At 42.4% G+C, this 19249-nt stretch overlaps 1 protein-coding gene across 1 annotated transcript in view; it reads left to right on the top strand.

Moving 5' to 3' along the window:
• The first annotated feature begins 342 nt into the window (after window positions 1–342).
• The window catches only part of SYT10 (synaptotagmin 10), a 36079-nt gene continuing 17172 nt past the window's right edge, over window positions 343–19249 (top strand). The window contains exons 1-2 of the mRNA XM_086467711.1: window positions 343–493; window positions 14059–14416. Coding sequence (XP_086323837.1) covers window positions 343–493; window positions 14059–14416 — 509 coding nt within the window. The remainder of the gene's footprint in view (window positions 494–14058; window positions 14417–19249) is intronic.

Raw genomic sequence — 19249 nt, 5'->3', positions numbered from 1 at the left:
CCGCGCCGGGCTGCCATTGGCCGAGCCGCCTACCGAAGCCCGCTAGGCACAAAAGGCGTTGCTAAGTGGATGCTTATTTTTTTCCCCTTCTTTTTATTTTTTTTCCCTCCCCCCCTCACTTTTCCTTTTTTTTTTTTTTTTTTTTGTGTATGTGTCTCTCCCTCTCCCCCCCCCCCTCCCCCCTCACTACTTCTTCAGTTCACTCGCGCCGCGCCCGCCGCTCCGCTCCCGTCGCCGCCGCCGCTCCGCCCCGCTCCGCTCCCCGCGGGAGGCTGCGCGGGTCGGGGCGCGGAGCCGTCCCGCGCCGGCCATGGCCTAGCGGGCGGGCTGCCGGGGCAGAAGATGAGTTTCCCGGCGGAGGACGGCGTGGGCAGCCTCTGCCACAAAGCGCTGCAGATCATCTCGGAGCTGTGCCTGGGCGGGCAGGTGGAGCGGGAGAAGTGCGCCGGCATCTTCCCCCTGGAGACCGCCCGCCAGGGCATCGGCGGCACAGGTACCGATACCGGCCCCAGTCCCGGCCGCCGCCCCGACGCCGGGCCCGTCCTGCTGCCGCCGCCGCCGCGGGGCGGACAGCGCCGGCGTGGGCGGCCGGAGAGCGCAACTTTTTCGTGTGCCTTCCCTGCGTGCCGAGGGGGCGGAAGGGGGGGGGGGGGGGGGGCAGTCACACAGCCCGCTTTAAAATCGTCTCCTTCAAGCAGCCCGCGGAGGCTCCCGGGAAGCAGCGAGGGAAGCGCTGGGACCACCGAGCCGCCGCCTGGGGTGGTGGCCGGCGGCCCGGGCGCGGCGGGGGTAAACGTGGGGCAGCGAACGGGGTTGCCGGCGTGGGGACGGGAAGCACTTGAAAGGCGCCGAGGGGAGAGAAATCGCCACCGACGTGCGAGCCCCGCCGTCGGCTGGAGCCGCGCCGCCGGAGACGGCCCCTTTCCCCAAGCAGCTCGCTCGTTTGCCCCCGGCAGCTCCGCTCCAGCAAGGTTTTCCCCGCGGTTCGAGTTTCTCCTTATGCAAAGCTCGGAGCCGGAGCTGTTGCATGTGTTTGTGGGGCCGTCCGTGTGCGGGGAGGGGGGGGGGGCGGCGGCTGTGTTTGATGTTCTTGTCACGGGTGGGCAGCATATCGGTGCGCCGGGGCGCGCCGGGCGTGATCTGCGCCCAGTCGCCCTCTCTCTTGTCCCCAGCCGGCTGTATTCGGCCCCCAGCACGGGGCTGGAGGCAACTGGTTGCGCAGAGGTTGGGGGGGGGGGGGGGGGGGGGGGCGAGGCGCGTCCGGGCGGCTCCGCGGGGGGCGGGCAGGGGGCGGGCAGGCACTGGCACGGCTCGGGGCACAGCTCGCCAAACCGCGGTTCCGAGTATCCCTGCGACGAAACTTGACAAGAGTCCCCGGCGCTTTCTGAGAGGGTTTTGCGGTATTTTACATCCCCTCCGTTAATCGCGGAGGGCGGGAGGAGAGCCTTCTGACAGCCCCTGGGAACCTGGAGAGTCAGGGCAGCCCTCCGGGCTGGTCCAGCACTCGTCCAGGAAAATTGGGGAGGGGTAAGGGAGGGAAGGAACTGGGGTTAACTGAAATAGTCCGAAGCCAGGAAAATTGTCGGGGTCGAAACCAAGAGTTTGACTCCTAACGGTGATATCTGTGGTCACTGATTTTTGGATTGTCAGAGCCTTTCGGAACCGGCTCTGCGCTTTTGCGTTATTCCGTGCAGTACTCTGGGCTCCTTGCCTTCCCTGGTACTCGGTTTTAGGACGGGGCTTGAAAAATTAGTCCGAGTTCCGTGCTTAATTTCTGCCAGAAGGGATTGGTAACCTGTTCTGGCTGTCCATAAATGCAAATGGACAGCTTGAATTATGGCCAACAAATACCAGCGCAAATTAAACAAATTAACACCAAGTCATGAAAAGCAGCAGGTCCTCAGCGTGTGCCCCAGCTGCGCGGTAGCCACCGCCGCAGCTGTTACTTCTTCTTTCTTTTCTTTTCTTCTAATGCCCACGGAATTTGCTGCAAATTCCGGGTGATTTGTAGTATCCCAGAACGAAACACTGTTGGCTGAAAGAGAAACGATTCATCTTTCAGCCCCCGGGACCCGCACGGTTCTCCTAGGGTTTTGTGCTTGAGGCGAGCGCTGAGTTTCCAGCTGGTGAAGGCGGGCGCGTCCCGGGGCGGGCGGGCGGGGGGCGACCCTGACCATCCCGACCTGACCCGACCCGGCCCGGGGGGGCTCGGTCGGGCACGGGGGTCGTGGCGTGCTTCCAGCAGCACGGATCGTGGGTTTGGTGTGCTTTGTAAATGCCAGCTACCGAGCGTCTTCCGATCGTGGACTGTGGTAGTTGGCTTGGTCCGAATTGTAGAAGGTTGCATGCAAATAAAATTACCCAATGGAGCTTGGAAAAATTTGGTCTGAAAAGATTAGTTTCTCTGTATGGTTTTTAGAGGAGACTGCACAGGGAGTCAGTATTAGGTGTGATATAAAAACGAAGATGATGTATAAACAGGTGGGGTACGAAGGATACAAAAATGTCCCACGAGGTAAACCAAGGTTTGCTGTTTAGAACATGTGAATCTTCAACACCTGCCTTGATATTGCATTGTGTACAGTAACAAGAGCTTCTTTTTAGGCATTTCTTCAAAGTCAATGATCTTCTTGGTGTTTTGTTTGTAAACCCTAACTACCTTCCTTGAAATTTTTGGATTAGAAAAAACCCAGTAATTATCAGACCAGGAGCTTCAACCACTGAGTCCTACGTCTCAACTGAGTTCCTAAATCTCACTTTTTTTCTTCCTTAAAATTAAACCATTATTAGGAGATGGATGTCAACTTTATTGGCACACAAATTAAACATTAATAACACTGCCAGTGAGCATATATGAGTACTTTCTGGCTCCAGAGGAGGAACAGACACACTGTCATTGTTGGTAATTGACATTGTTGATAATATTTTAGTATGTAAACACTTCAATAGACATAAATATCACTCACATGAATTTTATGGACAAAGATTGTAAATACAGTGTCTATGCTGAGAGAAATGTGGTCATTGAAAGGTAAATCTTGCCATATCTCTTCTGCTCTTCAAATGCACGTAGAGTTCCTTATCATCTCTATGGATAATGTTGATATTGTCCCCAGTGCTGAACACCCATAGTTCCTGTTCATTAAAAGTAGAAACATTAAGTATTTTCCACCATCGTTCTGAGAATGAAGCCATAAATGTTTGTGCTTTTCTGAAGTATCTGTGTCTCATACATAGCGTGGTAGCATTTGGCTTGAGAGTCCATATCATGTAGCCATATCCTTCTGTGTGGCTGAGTAAATTCTGCACATTTCTGGTGTCACGCAGCTGTAGCTGTACGGTAGAGAGGAGGAGCGGCCCATCAGTTTTGCTAGATGTCCTAAATGATGATGTGGGAAGCACTTTCCCGGTGTATGCCCATGCTGGGTGCTATGCATCGTGGAACCGGTTATTTGCTCCCGGGGGCTCCAGCTATAGCAGTGTGTTGGGAATTAGCTCCTGCAACAAGCACTGAAGTGTGTGGTGAAGAAACCACTGTATAAGAGTAAGAAGATGCTTGAGTTGTGAGGAGGACTTCTGGAAGATGTGGAGAAGATAAAAGATTGTGGGAGGGTTATTACAGAATAATGGTTTATTATTATATGTTGTGACGTTATAGAATCCCAGCTAAACTTTCAACGAAAATCCAAAAAAGCAAACAGTCCAGGAGACAGTGTAAAGTGGAGAGAAAAGAAAAAGTAGTAATAGTTGACTATATAGGGATAGCATATTCTCTCTTTAAATGGTGGATTAATTTAGTTTTCCTCATCTTAAAAAAGAAGATACCTAAAAGTGTTATAAAGATAGCATAGGTTAAAATCACTAATGAAATTTCATTGGAGAAACAAAGGCTAAAAGATGAGGAGACTCTTCTTTGGAAAGGAAAGAATAGTGCAAGAAACATTTCAGAAAGTAGAAGAGTAGATGGTAAAATGGAAAGCAGACCATTTCTGTTTAATACAAAAATAAAAACATGCTCTGGAAGTCAAAAAAGTTGAAAAAGGCAACTAGAACTGCTGTGATATGGTTATGTTGATGGGTGTGATGATTGCTTTCTGTTCAGCTAGACCGTGAAGAGCAGCCAGGCTTCTCAGAGGAATCAGCTACTTGAGACAAAAGATGCATCACCCAATCACAGGCTTAAAGCAACATATGAGACAATTTTGACTTCATGACCCAAGAAGTTTCACTGGCAAGTGGGGAGGCTGGGTACTGATTTTTTTTTTTTTGATAGTGTATGTGTCTAGGTATGAGAAAGAAGCATAACGAGGATAACAGAATCAAACACAAAGAAGAGGGAGCCAGGGACACAGTCAGAACAAAAAATGTGAGTATGGCTTTGGGAAGGCAGAGTACAACAAAATGAAGGAACAAAGCAGACAGGAGAGCTATTCAGGTTTGCTGCCAACCAAAAAAATAACCTCCATGTGTTTGATTCTTCTTATTCTTAGAGAAACAAGAGTTTGGACGTTCTTTGTGGACAAACAGGATTAGATAAAAAAATGGCTGATTATTCAATAGTTTTTACTCTCCCTGACACCACCACCACCTTAGGACTCTCAATTACTGCTCACTGCTTGGGTCAAGAAAGGGTAATCATATTTAGAGTAATGGATAATTAATCTATGGAACTTAGAGCAAAGAATCTTGGTGAGATAAATAATTTTGTAAATTTCTAAGAGCTTTAGATAATTAGTGAAGATAGACATCTGCTGTTACATTTTCTGCCCTGGTAATTACAAGGACTATTAATTCTCTCATCTCAGGGGAATGCTCAAGTGAAAAGATTAGGAAGCTGTTTCCATTTATGGTACCTTTATATAGTTAGATGGCTATGTGAGCTTTCTTCTGAAGGATATAACATTTTTGGCAAAATGCTGAATTGGCTGTACAACTGTTTTGTTTTTATTTTACACCTCCTTTATTTCCAGTAGATTTGGGCAAAATTATTAAGATGTTTGTCACCTAATAGGAAGAGTTCAGGTGGAAAATAAATGGGAGCTGGATGTGTGGGATGGCACCTGGCAAAATTTGTCTCTAATTCAAGTAAGTTATTTTCTACAAGTGTCCAAAATTGTATATACAGCTTGGTTATATGTATATTTTGACCCAGGTTATCTGATTAATAAAGGACTCTAATTTTTGCCATTTAAGCATCCCTCCTTATTTTCAAAGGAACCAAGCACATCAAAGTCTCAGTTGGGAGCATTTCTGAAGGTTAAGCCAATTGCATGGAGTGTAACGAGAGGAGCTTTGGCATCCTGCTCTAGGGATACTTGTTTAAAATTTATTGCATGTCTTCTGAAAACGCTGGGCATTTTCTTCTGTCTTTGCCTTTTTTTAGGCCTGCTGGTCCTGCAGACTTCACTATCCCAGTATCAGTTCTCACGGGGAACTGATGTTTATAACAGAGCTGGGAACCCAGTTGTTTCCCTGCCAGGACGACATATTTTAGCCATCTAGAGTGGGTAGAGAGTTCTAGAGAGTGATGTTCACTCTTACTCTTTTGCTTGTCAGACAATGAATTTTTTTAAGTCGACCATGCAAAGAGCAACAGCTTCTACAGGACCTCTTGTTATTTGTCTAAATGTTCTACTCACGATTATTTTATTACAGTAAAAGTTCTATCTACCAAGTTTGCAACCCTACCCCTGATTGACAATTTATTACAGAAGTATATAGGGAGTAAGAAGACACTGGAGCATCCAGTGCATGACCATTCTGTAATATAGTCTCACTCTTCCCTGAAAAGCAGTGTCTTAGGTCCTTCTGCTGTAGCTGGTATGAGTCTCCCATTGGCTGTCAGGTCTCAACCTGATGACAGCTTCTGTTCTGGTTCCTTTAAACATGTATGTGATGACCCGTGCGATTGCACACACACACAGAGTATAAGCTGTAGGTGTACTTATGCTGCCTAGATACACTTAGTGGGGAGAGAGGAACAGATTTGCCCAGTAGTGTGTTTGCAAGCTCTTCTCAACTGTGCCAAAGCAAGTATGAAGGGGACCAGAAATGGCTTGAACGAGTGTGAAGACTTCAGTGATCAGTGTAGGACTATCATACAAGCAAGGAACATTTTTCTTCATGAAGAAGTAGCTGTTGTGTGAAACAGTTGAACATTCTGTTACAGAGAAATGCAATAAAATTAAATAATAAACATTTGAACAGTTTACAGACCGATCAAATTATTTATGATACAGCTCATCACCTGGTCAGAACAAAGTTATTACCAGAGAGAAATATGGTTTGGGGTGAAAAAAGTGCAGAGTTACTGAAAAATATGCTTTACAAAACCAGAGTTAACAACCTGTGAAAACCAGAAATGCATATAATTCAGCAGAGTAAAGGCAGAACAGAGGGGTAAATGTACCACAGAGACCAGATTTATTTACAGTAAGTGTGAAGGCAGTCACAACAATGCAGAAGCGTTCAACGTGCAGACAGCCGCGATACACAGTAAAAACAAGTTTTTATATGCGTTTTGTGAAGAAATACAGATGAAAAGTACAGAACTGTTTATAACAGCTGGAGGAGAAATTGTAATGATGAAGTTAAACGGTGTTTTGCTGCGTCTCATCATATGTGTGAGATGTTTTTTACATAATGCTGGATAGGAATAAACATGACAGTTCAAAAATGGCATTTGAGCTGTGTGAACCTTGTTACAGCTATGGCATGCTTCTGATTAATGGCAGTTCAGTGGGCTTATGATGTGTTTTCATTTTGTTTTCTTGTCTGTAAGAGGGTAATGAGGGTTTCATGCAGATGCTCACAGAGACATCCTCACAAGCGTGAGAGCAGCATGGGACCAAGCCCAAAGCTGTTTTTTTATTTAGTGGAAGGCAAGGAGGGGAGAAACAGAGATGGGAGTTACCTCCTATCGAAATTAAGTGAGAGTTAATGAGTAGGAAAGTAGGTAGGCCAGAAAAAGCCTTGGAAGTGGAGACAAATAATTTACATTTGATGTGTTAGAGAAGAGAGGCAGATGTTCAGTGCAACATCTTTTGCTTCCTACACTTCAGGCAAAACACGATGACCCAGTCAGGCAAAAGTGAGAGCCATCTTCCCTAGTTACATACAGCACACAAATCATGCACTGAGGCTCATGAATACACAACTATTGAGGCAAATTACTTCTGGTGTCTGGAAAACAGAAGGTAATGTGGGATAGGAGAAGGCTAATAATCTATTGGAAAGTACTCTGTATCTGCTGTACATCACGTAATCTAAAGTCCCATACATGGAGTTTGAAATGGCAAAAGAGGGTGTTCTGTTTGTGGTTGGACAGTTACAGATTATCAGATGCATTAATAAATAATATCACTTAGATTAAATTATTTTGACAAGAGATTCATGATTTTATGTGCTGTAATCATGTAGTAAATCACGGTGATACCTGACTTCATTTGATTCCCTTACTGTCAAGAAACATGCTACCATAGAGCTCTGTTAGCATTAAGAAGTGATACACCAGATAGTAGATGGTGATGGATGTTTTGAAGAAATTCAGACATCAAACTGAATTAATAGCCTAGGAGGGAACACATTCACAGTAGGGCTAGAGTCAAAAGATTTGAGGAAGATCTTCAAAGTATGTTTCTCCATGAGAACAAGAGAGGAGATCACACATAGAATTTTAAGTGAAAGGCTATTTTTACCGTTTGAAATTTAAGTCGAGTATTTTGACAGGTTCAGGTTATGAGACAAAATACAAGACTCTGCACCTGCCACTTTCTGAGACATGCTAAAGCATTATATCCCCATTGGCAGGGATTTGGATGAGACAGAGGTAATTGTGGAAGATCTGCTAATGCCAAGTAAAAACGAACACCAGCAGCTATTTACATTCCTCAAATTCCCCCAAGGAGAATTGAACAGCAGAAATGATGGGTTGGACCAACTCGTTCATATACATGGGGATAAGGGACATTTATTGGACCCAGACCTTTTATAATTGATAAAGTTCCTGGTTCCCTCCAAATCCTAGAAAATCAGAGACATATTAATTTATCTGATTGAGCTGACTCCTGGTATTCCAGGCACAGGAGTTCCCTTTAGAGTGGTCACTGTGGAAAGGGTGGAGTTCCTTCTGGCTAATAAACAAGAGAACAAATCAAAAGTTAAAGAAAAATGTTTGAAAAAAAATTACAGAGACATTGTACTTTAAATATTTAAGAGAATGAAGACCAAGAGGTGGGTCAAAAATAATAAATGTAATCCCCTTTTATTCCCCCTGTTCCTCTGCTGGCAAGAGTATGTTCTTTTTCGTGTGGTCCACATCAGACACGTGCCTGCCCCTTATAGACATGGGCAACTGTGTCACAGCACTATCTGATCTCTCTCTCCATTCAAGATCATGGGGTTTGGAGTATGTTTTTCCAGAGTTAAGCATCAAGGGGCATATGTTGTCAGGGCGCTGACTAAAATGTAAATGAACTTAATTTGGTTCGGAAATGGAAGGCTGCCAACGTGCATGTTTGCAAATGAATTCATGGGCAGATCTTTGCTGAGGCAAGTTTCAAACAACAGATTGCTGGAAGCCATCGTACAGAAACAGTTGCTCAAAACATTCCCTAGCATCCAGAAAAAAGATGGGAATGTTTCTGAGTACTTGCCTAATATGAAAGACTGGCTAGCAAGGAGCCTTTATGGTGGAAATTGTTTCTGAGGATATTTATAGAAAACGCAGAGAGATTTTGAGGTAAGTAGAATTCACGCACTTCCCAAACAGAGATGACTTTCTCAAATGAGAAATATAAAATTGTCCAAAATTCCAGATCTTGAAAGAGTAGTTTTAAAGAGAAAACCTTGAGGAAACAGGATACTTTGTTTCAGTTAGGAAATTTTATCAAGAGTATGAAGATGATGTTAAGGACAGAGGTCAGTAAAGGAATATCACCAGGAGTGAAATGATAACTTCATTGAAGTTGCTGGAACATTTCCCACTGACCAGAAACGGGGAAGGGGTGGATGGGCAGAGGAGCTGAGAAAGAGAATTTTCTTCACGTTCCTGAGTTTACCCAGCATGAGAACAAGAATGGCAAAAGCATAATGCTACATGTCAGATGAATATTCAGAAGGATGTCCTGTTCTGTGCAAATGTGTAGCATTGAAGACAAGCTGCAATTATCAGTTCAGAAAAACAGTTGTCAAATAACTGCTTGTGGTTCAAGATGATTTTTCTCTTCCTTCGTACCAGAGATCAGTGAGAATATTGTTTACAATATTGGCAATTAAAATTGTCCCAGCAGAGGGACAATATATCTCCTTCTGCCTCTAAAAACTTAAGCAGTCTTGGAATTTGTCACCAGTTCTACATCTTTAAATAATACTTACATATGTGAAGCACAGCCTTGGTTTGATGACACATCCATCCTGCAGTATCCATTTTGCTTCCCAACCAGGCTTCCTTGGCAGAGATGTGAAGAAACTCCTAGTCTGCATAACTGTCTCTTTACCATTTTGTAGTCTTAAACCAAACTTCCTATAAAAAGGTGATGTAAGAGACATATCCAGTTGAACATGCAGAGGGTCTGGGAAGCTCCATTTGACTGCTCTTCTACAGGTGATTTTCACATAACAGCAAATCTCTTGTAATGGCTCAATTGAGTGACTGTCACAAGTGATGAAATGAAGCAATATGCTTTTTATGTCAATTTATATGCCATACTGATTGCTTTTTAGCAATTATGGCAGTAAAGGTAATGAAATACTTTTTTTTTTAATGGACTATTTTTGGTCATATTCCTGGCAATTAAAATATTTCATGTTTCTGTTTAAGTATTTGTTGTATTATGATGTACAATATGTGATGTTGTTAAATTTATTAGTAAATTAGCAAAAATGGAGACTGTAATTTGCACAACTGTTTGTAGAATTAGCTCCTTTTCCCTGCTCTTGAGACTTCAGATGTTTCATGTGATTATTTTAGGGCTATAAAACATACATTTTCTGTAAAGATTTTAGGAGTGACTTAGAATTTTAAATAGTTTCATGGAAATAAAGAGAAAAAGCTTAGAGGAGGTTGAAGTACGGCAGTAGGTGTTGAAAGGAGACACCAAGTTGTTTGAAAGCTTGAAAAATGTCTTGCAGTGAAAAACTTAAAATAGAATTGGCTAGAAATGCTTAGATGGAATGTTTTTCAGCTGATAGTATCTATTCATCAAATTGAAACTCTGCTGGGAGGGATCAATTTTCATATTTCTAGTTTTGAAATGTTTCCAGCAGTTTCAAAGTTGTTAAAACATCCTGTTTCAACATTTTCTAAATGGAAAAAAAAATACAATTTTCCGTTCTAAAAGCCTTCCTCTCGAAATGTGACTTAATTATGCCAACCTTCTCTAAACTGAGCTGGAAATATTTCAAATTACCCAAAATTTAGTTGCTTTTTGTTTTCTTTTTTTTTTAATTTCTGATAGATCATCAACATTTTAAAGAGTTGTAATTTTTGTCAGGCCTTGAGAATGGAAAAACATTTTTGTGCGGCTTGATTGAAAATTCAGCTGGTTCCATTTATCAACAAAGTTCCTTCAGTGGGACATACCTCTAAACTAATATATTAAATTAACTTATGAGTGTGTATTGGGTTTGCGTGGCAAGGTTTTGGTAACTACGGGGCTACAGGGGTGGCTTCTGAGAGAGGCTGCTAGAAGTTTCCCCTATGTCCAACAGAGCCAATGCCAGCCACCTGCAAGACGGACCCACTGCTGGTCATCAATGATGGTGGTAGCACCTCTGGGACAACATGTTTAAGAAGGGAAAAAACTACTGTGCAACAGCAGCTGGAAGGGAGAAGTGAGAATATGTGAGAGGAACAACTCTGCAGACACCAAGGTCAATGAAGAAGGAAGAGAAGGAGGTGCTCCAGGCACCAGAGCAGCAATTCCGCTGCGTCCTGTGGTGAAGACCATGGTGAGGCAGGCTGTCCCCCTGCAGCCCGTGGAAGTCCACAGTGGAGCAGATATCCACCTGCAGCCCATAGATGACCCCACACTGGAGCAGGTGTATGTGCCTGAAGGAGGCTGTGACCCTGTGGGAAGGCTGTGCTGGAGCAGGCTCCTGGCAGGACCTGTGGATCTGTGGAGAGAGGATCCCACACTGCAGCAGGTTTGCTGACAGGACTTGTGACCCCGTGGGGGAACCACACTGGAGCAATCTGTTCCTGGAGGACTGTGCCCTGTGGAAGGGACCCACGCTGGAGCAGTTCATGAAGAACTACAGCTTGTGAGAAGGGCTTACATTGAAAAAAGTTCACGGAGGACCATCTCCCATGGGAGGAATCCCATGCTGGAGCAGGGAGTGAGGAGTCCTCCCCCTGAGGAGGAAGGAGCAGCAAAAACGTGTGATGAACTGACCACAACCCCTATTCCCCATCCCCTTGTGCTGCTGCAGGGGAGGAGGTAGAGAAAATCGGGAGTAAAGTTAAGCCTAGGAAGAAGGGAGGGGTGGGGAAAAGGTGTTTTAAGATTTGTTTTTATTTCTCATTTTCCTACTCTGATTTGATTGGTAATAAATTAAATTAATTTTTCCTCAAGTTTAGTCTCTTTTGCCCATGACAGTAAGTGGTGAGTGATCCTGTTCTTATCTTGACCCATGAGCCTTTCATTATATTTTCTCTCACCTGTCCATCTGTGGAGGGGGAGTGATAGAGCAGCTTTGGTGGGGACCTGGCATCCAGTCAGGGTCAACCCACCACAAACTCTTCTCTGACACCACTGAGGCCAACTTGCACGTAAGAACCTCTGTCCATGATATTAAAGTCTGTCATCTGCTGAAACAGAAGAGCCACATCCAAACCACCTATTAAGAATGATCATTGGCCTACTGTACTTCCTGATCCGTGCCCAGGAACTGGCTGGGAGGATATGAACTGGCCCAGTTTAAAACCGTTCCTGGTATAGGCAATTGCATTTCAAGTCCTGGGTTTATTTCCTGGCGCAGTTTATTTTATTTATGTTTTGTATGGGCATGTCTTACGAAGCATTTCATATCCTTTAATCGCTCATACAAAGATCTGAAAGAAGCAATGACTGTAAATTAGAACTATAGAAATACCAATCAGAAATACAAATTTGCGACAAAGTGATTAACCATTGAAACAAGCTGTAAACTCAGCGTATGTTAATGTCTTCTGTTGTTGTCAAGATAGGACAGTCTGCTGCAGAACATGAATAAGCCAAGTAAAAATTACTGGGCTTGGGAAGGGTATCAGGGTAAACAGTAGATTAAACTAAATAGACTAATAATCCCTACTGGGGATAAATTATCTAGAAAAATCGTATGCAAAAATATAATTTGCTTCTTGTATTACATTATTGTTAGATATAATTATGCATCCATTCATTTTATGGAAGCATCTTAAATCAGAATTTGCCGTATGAATTTCTCATTAAGCTGACATGCATATTCCAAGGGCTACATTTTGAAATTTAACTACAGGCAGAAAAGGAAGACACCTTTCTCAGTACTAGCAGGAAATGGTCAAGGAGGTATAATTCTGATCAAGGCAGGGCAGCAGCTTGTGCCAAACTCTTTAAATCGAGAACATCCTCTGCCAGTTCCCCAGGACACTGACCAGGACATATACAAAGTAAAGTTGAGCAGAACCATATCTTTCAAATGTCCATACTACAAACATTTTCTCTTTCGTTTTGCTATTCTCACGCATTTTCATGTGGAATGGGCTTTAAGTTCGGTGTTTGTTACTGAGAGATCTATCTGGATACTATGGATTAATACAGAAAATGTTCCCAAATTTTCGACTAGAATCTTCATCTCTCAAGGGGACCTGTGAGGTACATACTGTTCCATGAAGCTAATACATACCTAGAGGACTATTTTTCCTCCTGTGATCCTGTAGGAAAAATATGCTCAAACTCTTGTTGCACTTTTCCACTGGTTCAGTTTAGTAGCCTGGAGCCTGGAGCTATGGATACAAAATATTAGCTGTTAAACTGTCAAACCTTGTTGTAACAAGCAGCAGCAGCCATTACTTGAGGGACATTTAAGTAGGGTTTATTGAATACTTTTAAACCATACAAAAGGCTCTTTTCAAAAGGAAAGGGATTTTTTTAGTTATATTTTATGATATTACATGGTACTGGAAAAAATCAAACTGAAACATGTCACATAGGATAAAACTCCTAATTAGGGCTCAACTGGCATTTCTGGTGATCCACCATCTCCTAAAATACAAGTCTGTTCACAGAATTTCATTGGTATGAAATCTGTTCTCCTATCTTTGGCCATGCTCTTGGATATGCTAACTAATTATGGCAGAAAAAGTCAAATACAGGGCAGCAGGAGTAGCTAAGTGTACAGTGTGGTCTCTGTATATAACTCAGGGCGTGGTATAGTGTACTCTAAAGCCAGCTGCATTTCCAGAGTGGGATTTTAGATACCAATGTATATGTGCTGTCTTGGTCTAACACAGTCTTTGTCCAGAGCTTAAGATTAAACCCTAGAAATTTTTTATTTATGACAGACTATATCCTGTGCCTATTTATGCCGCTTAAATGCTAGGTTTTAACATGTTTCTGAAGCAGTTAGCACCCAGAGTCAAAAGTTTGTCAAGTCCTGGAGAAATGTGTGTATCAGCCTGGCGGTTTAGAACTGGTCTGTCTTCATGTGCCCTTATAGAAAGTGTTGACTGTGGTTTAATATTTTCAGCAAGATGTGTTCCTGAGCAGACACCCTTTGACAATGATGGCTAGGGGTATTTGGGACCATTTGTATGGTCCCTTACTTCCTGAGAAGTCTGACTGAGTGCGTGGCTAGTGGTACAGATACTGGCCCCTGGCCTGAACAATTAATGGTGTATCTGTGATATAGGTATTAGAGAATGATAACATTTTAAAGGTACAGACTTAGATATCAAAAAGGAACAAAACATTAAAAAGGACTTCAGAGCGACACAAGATAACGATCAAAATGCTTCGATCTCCTTACCTGTGTAATTTTTAATTTTTTTTCTCTCCATGTTTGTCTGTCATGATGATCTTTGTTTCTAATTCCTTGCAGACATCTCAGTCAGTCTCTTAGCAGTAGTCGTCAGCTTCTGCGGGCTCGCCTTGCTGGTAGTCTCGCTTTTTGTCTTTTGGAAGTTGTGTTGGCCCTGCTGGAGAAGCAAACCTGTCGCTTCCAATGCCAGCAATGTCCCTCAGAGCAACTCCAGTGCTCCTACAGAGGTTTTTGAGACCAGTGAGAAAAAAGAAGTTAAAGAAAATGGGAAACCCACAACAAAGGTACTTGAAGCTGCATTGAAAATTAGCCACACTTCACCTGATATACCGGCAGAGGTCCAGAATGCGCTGAAAGAGCATCTGATCAGACATGCACGCATGCAGAGGCAGATCACTGAGCCCACATCGTCATCAAGGTAAGTTAGGGGCACTCACGTTTGTGGCATGTTTTCTGGGAACAGTTAGAGCCAGAACACTGCTGAAAATTTCTGGAATCCTGGATTATTCACTGACTTCTTAGCAGCTGTGTGTGAAACAGCAGTCATGTGAAGCCAAAGCCTCAGTGTCCTTTGAACAGAATATTCTGAAACATACAGTGTACCTTCAGTTACATCATTATTTTAACATATGAAGATATGTCTTCTACTGCTTCGTAAATATATATGTTGCTACTTTAAACATTTCCATTTTAGTCTTTTTTGTACAGGAAAATCTATTTCAGTGTTATTTTTTGAAGTACTGCAAGTCTAGCTTTTCATAGAGATATTTTTATAGATACAGTAGCTGCTTTTGCAGATTAGAGTTTCCCTCTCCACTAAATAAATGACAGATTTGTTGTTGATGGCACATTTCTTTAAGACATGGTTTGCCACTTATAAAGGAATTAAAATCCCAGTCTGTCGATTCTTATGGACTGATCTTAAAGCAGTACAGATTCTGTACAGATCTTTAAATAAATGACAAGCATGTAGTATTCCTGAAGGGATTTATTTTGTATTAAAGTGGAGGACACAAACTTTTATTCTGTCCTAGGTACTGCTTTATATTGAGAAGTAGTGAAGACATGTGCAGTGACCTGGAGTTTCAAATGGGATTTTCTTCACATACTGCCAGCAAATTTAATGCATGGAAAACAGTGAACTGCAAAGATCAGTTTCTACATTTGAAAAAAAAAAAAAAAAAAAAAAAAGGGGAGGGGGGGAATGTTGTTTAAGCAAAGAATGGGAAAATAAAAGCTAAAGGAGGCACCTGAAGTATTGCATAATGCCGTAAGTTAGAATACAAACACTGTCTAGGAAGTAGCTTTCCCTCAATAAACCATTTGCTAAATGAACACACGACACCAAAGGAAAAAAAAAAAAAATCCTCACGTTCACAATAATCGTTGGAGGCACAAGATTAAAGAAGACACATGCTTTACATTTAGTAGGCACATACTTTGCTGGCCTTCTATAAGTCCCTAAGACAAGGTTTTGCCAGCTCCGTGCGCTCGTTGTGGTGGTGAGTGCTGCAGTGGTTTTTCCCAGCTATTCCATCAGCATGGAACAGCCAACAGGCAACCACAGGAGGCTTCCAAAAATGAGAACTCTCCAGCCAGGGGAGGTCTAACTGACTTTAGCAGCTAAACCATCTCCTAAATTATGAGACTGTACAGCTGACTTTAAGCCCCATTGCCCTGGCTATGCCTGGCTCCAGCTACTTTATCCATCTGCTAAGAGAGGGAGCACAGTATCCAAGCCACTCTGAGGAACATTTCGAAAATACTGGGATGACAACTTTGAAATGGTAACTGTTATACCAAACACAGAGGGACCAAAATTGATACAGTTTAGCATGACAAGGATATTACACAACTTGCTATTACCTAATAGGATATTCATTGGAAGAGTTTTACCCATCGTGTACCAACAGGTAAATCTGTAGGTAATCAGACTGTCTGACTTCCTGAACAGACAGAAGAAATAACTAGCTGGCAAATGGACTTGAATAGTCCCTGTGGTACTATAGGGGAAGAAAGAAGTTCCTAGGACATGATCCAGAGCTACTTCAGGCTGTGAAAATATTCCCACAGATCTCTAGAGTGATTTGGACTGGGATCTAAATGCGTATAAAATATCTGTGCAGCAAAGGACAGTTTTACGAAATTAAAACCTGCCATCAATCCTACTCTTTCTGCATATGTTGGTAACTTTGTAAGAGAGGTTTGGTTTTTTCAATCCTCTCTAGATTATCAGGGTTAAATCTCTCCTAAAGGGACAGTTCCTTTGCTGTAATCAGTAACCCTGATTGTCCCACCTTAGCCAATTAATAGCAGCATGTTTGGAGACATCACCTTCCTTTATACTTTGCTGAAAAACTCTGCACCCTCTGCACCAAAACATGTTTAGAATGAGATATGTCTTAAAAATTACCCAGAAATGGTCCTTTCTGTGTTTGAAATGCATTTTTTGTATCCCCCTACCTGCCTTAAGGGAGTCTTAACCTTCTGACAGCCCATATTAATTATTGCTGCCGACAATATCATGTATGAGATGAAGGCTGGACATTTAGACCAGCTTTCTGGATTACTTCTCCATTGTGTTGCAGAATGTTGGATCACAAAACAACTAAAACCTGACTCTGGTGTCCTTCACTGGGGACTCTAAATAAAGGGGAGCCATTAGCAGTCACAGAGGTAGCATAACTTTCTCTTGCACCATTTTTGATGCAGCACTGCTTTGCTGTACTCAGGAGTCTTGAGCAGTCCAAATACACCATCTCCTAAATGTATTTCATTGACAAAAGGTCTAAGAGAAATGTTTGGTGTCTGGATTGTCTCTTCTATGCTAATTTCACCTGAGCTGGGGCAAATAAGAGGGTTGTAGCCAGTTCTATGATAGGTTCATGCGGCCATCAGATCTTAATAAAAGAAATGGAATTAAATTAAGTCATTGTAATTGAGGTATGAGGATTTTAAGAAGCCATTCAGAGCAATAATAAAACGTGCCTGATCACTTGTTGTATACTGTACATTTACAATAGAGACATGTTAGTGTAGGAAAATGATGCATTTCTGCTTAATTAGAACTGTATCATTTTTGTAGTTCCTGATAATACGAAAAGACCTGCTTGTTAAAAAAACCCAACAGTTCTTTAGTCCTTGATCCAAATTAACCAGTAAACTATGATAGAAGTAGTCCTGCATCAGTGCTGTTACAAACATTTTTGGTCTGTGTTATTGAGAACCACTCTTCCTGGTACTTTGTGAAAGTATTCTGTAATACAGTTTATTGCTTCTATGATACTCCATTCTTCAGATGCTCACCTGTATTTTCAAAGGACAGACTTTTTGCTCTTTAGCATTAGGTTGGAGAGGAGCTTGTCATTCAGCTCTTCGAAGAGTAAGTCAGTTCCCAAGAGGTACAAAGGCAAACGTGAGGTGCTTGGAAATGTTGAGGTTAAAGAAAAAGAAGCAGGTCTGTTGACTTTAGTGATCACAAGGAGGAGACAGCAGCCTCTGTTCAGTCTAAATACCGCAAGTGCTCGTGTCCATTCCTGGATTTGGTCCAAAAGATTGGTCTAATGTCATCGAGGAAATCTAGACCAGAGCAACCCTTCATAAATCGCAAGTCATATCATAAATCAGTATTCTAACCTCTTTTGTCATACATATGGCAGTCTTACTGAGTTAGAGATCAGCTTCATACTATCATTGTTCCCATGCAACTACAATTTCATATTAGAGATTTACATACAGATTTACTGTCACTCAAAATGGTTTTGTTCTAAGTTATGGAAGGCATGTCTATTACAGGAGCGCTACGTGTAAGAGCCAGTGGAGGTTGAAGTACCTGGATTTGCACACTTTAGTAGCTTCATAGCATTTTCACAACCTGGTTGCCTAACATCCTTGTACTTCATTATCACAGTCATTAATTCCTTTGTTATTTCAGAAGAAAGGAAGATAAATATGTTGCCATGACAAAATGAAACATCTTAATAATTACCAGACCAATTAGCTATCTTGGTGAAATGCTGTGACTCAGAACAGATACTAGGACTATGTAATTAGGATTTTGGCTTACTAGAGCAAAAGCACTGTTGGTTCCCATGGGGAACAGCCATACAGCTGCACTGTTTTACTTAGTGACATCTTGCAACAGTGACTGCATTCACTGGAGGATCTCATATGCATAACGTCTGAAAATATGAAAGAAAGTTGGTACCTTAGAAATCATAGAAATGGATTTTTATATGTTATTTTTACAAGTATTAACCCAGATCTTCATAAATGCAAGAGAAGTCGAGGAAAAGAGAATTTGTTGTGTATCCATTCTCAGTCAAACTGGAAATACTATACAGTCAGCTTCACCATTTCCCCTGCATAGACAGTCTTCTCCACTGCTTGTCTATGGCAGGGTTTGAAGGTGATTATCTGGGCATCTCAGTCCTACAGCTGCAGGTGTGAGGAGCACTCAGGAAGGCCTACCTGCACAGGTTTCATTAGCACAGATAGGAGTAACAGTAACACAGGTCTTCCTGGACTTCATTATGAGTCAAAGATACTAGAAAGCTGGTGCATAAATTGGTACATGCCCAAACATTTATTGCCACTACATTTTGGTTGGAGTTCAGTTCTTTCCCTGTGTTTAGCACACCCATGAGGCTGGACTTCTCAGAGGACAAAGGCACAAGGACAGCCCTGAAACTCCCTGAGGACAGTATTGTACTTTTCTGACTAGTTATGGCCTTTCCACTCGTCACTCCATTCCAATGTGGACATCGTGTACTATGAATTCAGGGAGTTTAATATTTAAGAGAAAAGAAAATCTTTCAACTTGGCTGCCTGTAAAAAAGAAAATAGAATCTGTTACGAGAGGTATATTGTTCATCTAAATGTGAGATCAAAACACCTGGATTTTTTGGAGCTACTTCATATCTAGACTATGACGTTCTCCCTCCTCTATTCATGTGTTACACTAGGACTGCTCCCTGCACCTAGCAGTACTGAAACAGCCAAAAGGGGAAACGTTCTTGTTTATTATTTAATGGCTGCAGATTACCGTCTTGTATCTCTGCTCAGCTGAACTGCGGTAGTTTTGTACTTCAGATCTTCTGCAACCACTTCACTTACAGCAAAAATACAAATAATATCTATGAAATGAGTCCTGATTGCTTTCAAATGGACAATTTGCATTTCTGGTTTAAAGAAAGAAACACACAGCTGTGACACCTCTTGTTTTCAGAACACAACACCACAGGGAAACCGA

The sequence above is a fragment of the Leptosomus discolor genome, chromosome 1 (genome assembly GCF_034619465.1).
Source record: "Leptosomus discolor isolate bLepDis1 chromosome 1, bLepDis1.hap2, whole genome shotgun sequence".
NCBI classification, from domain to species: Eukaryota; Metazoa; Chordata; class Aves; order Leptosomiformes; family Leptosomidae; genus Leptosomus; species Leptosomus discolor.
The sequence above is the reverse complement of the archived record's forward strand: the minus strand, read 5'-3'. Positions and strand labels throughout refer to the sequence as shown.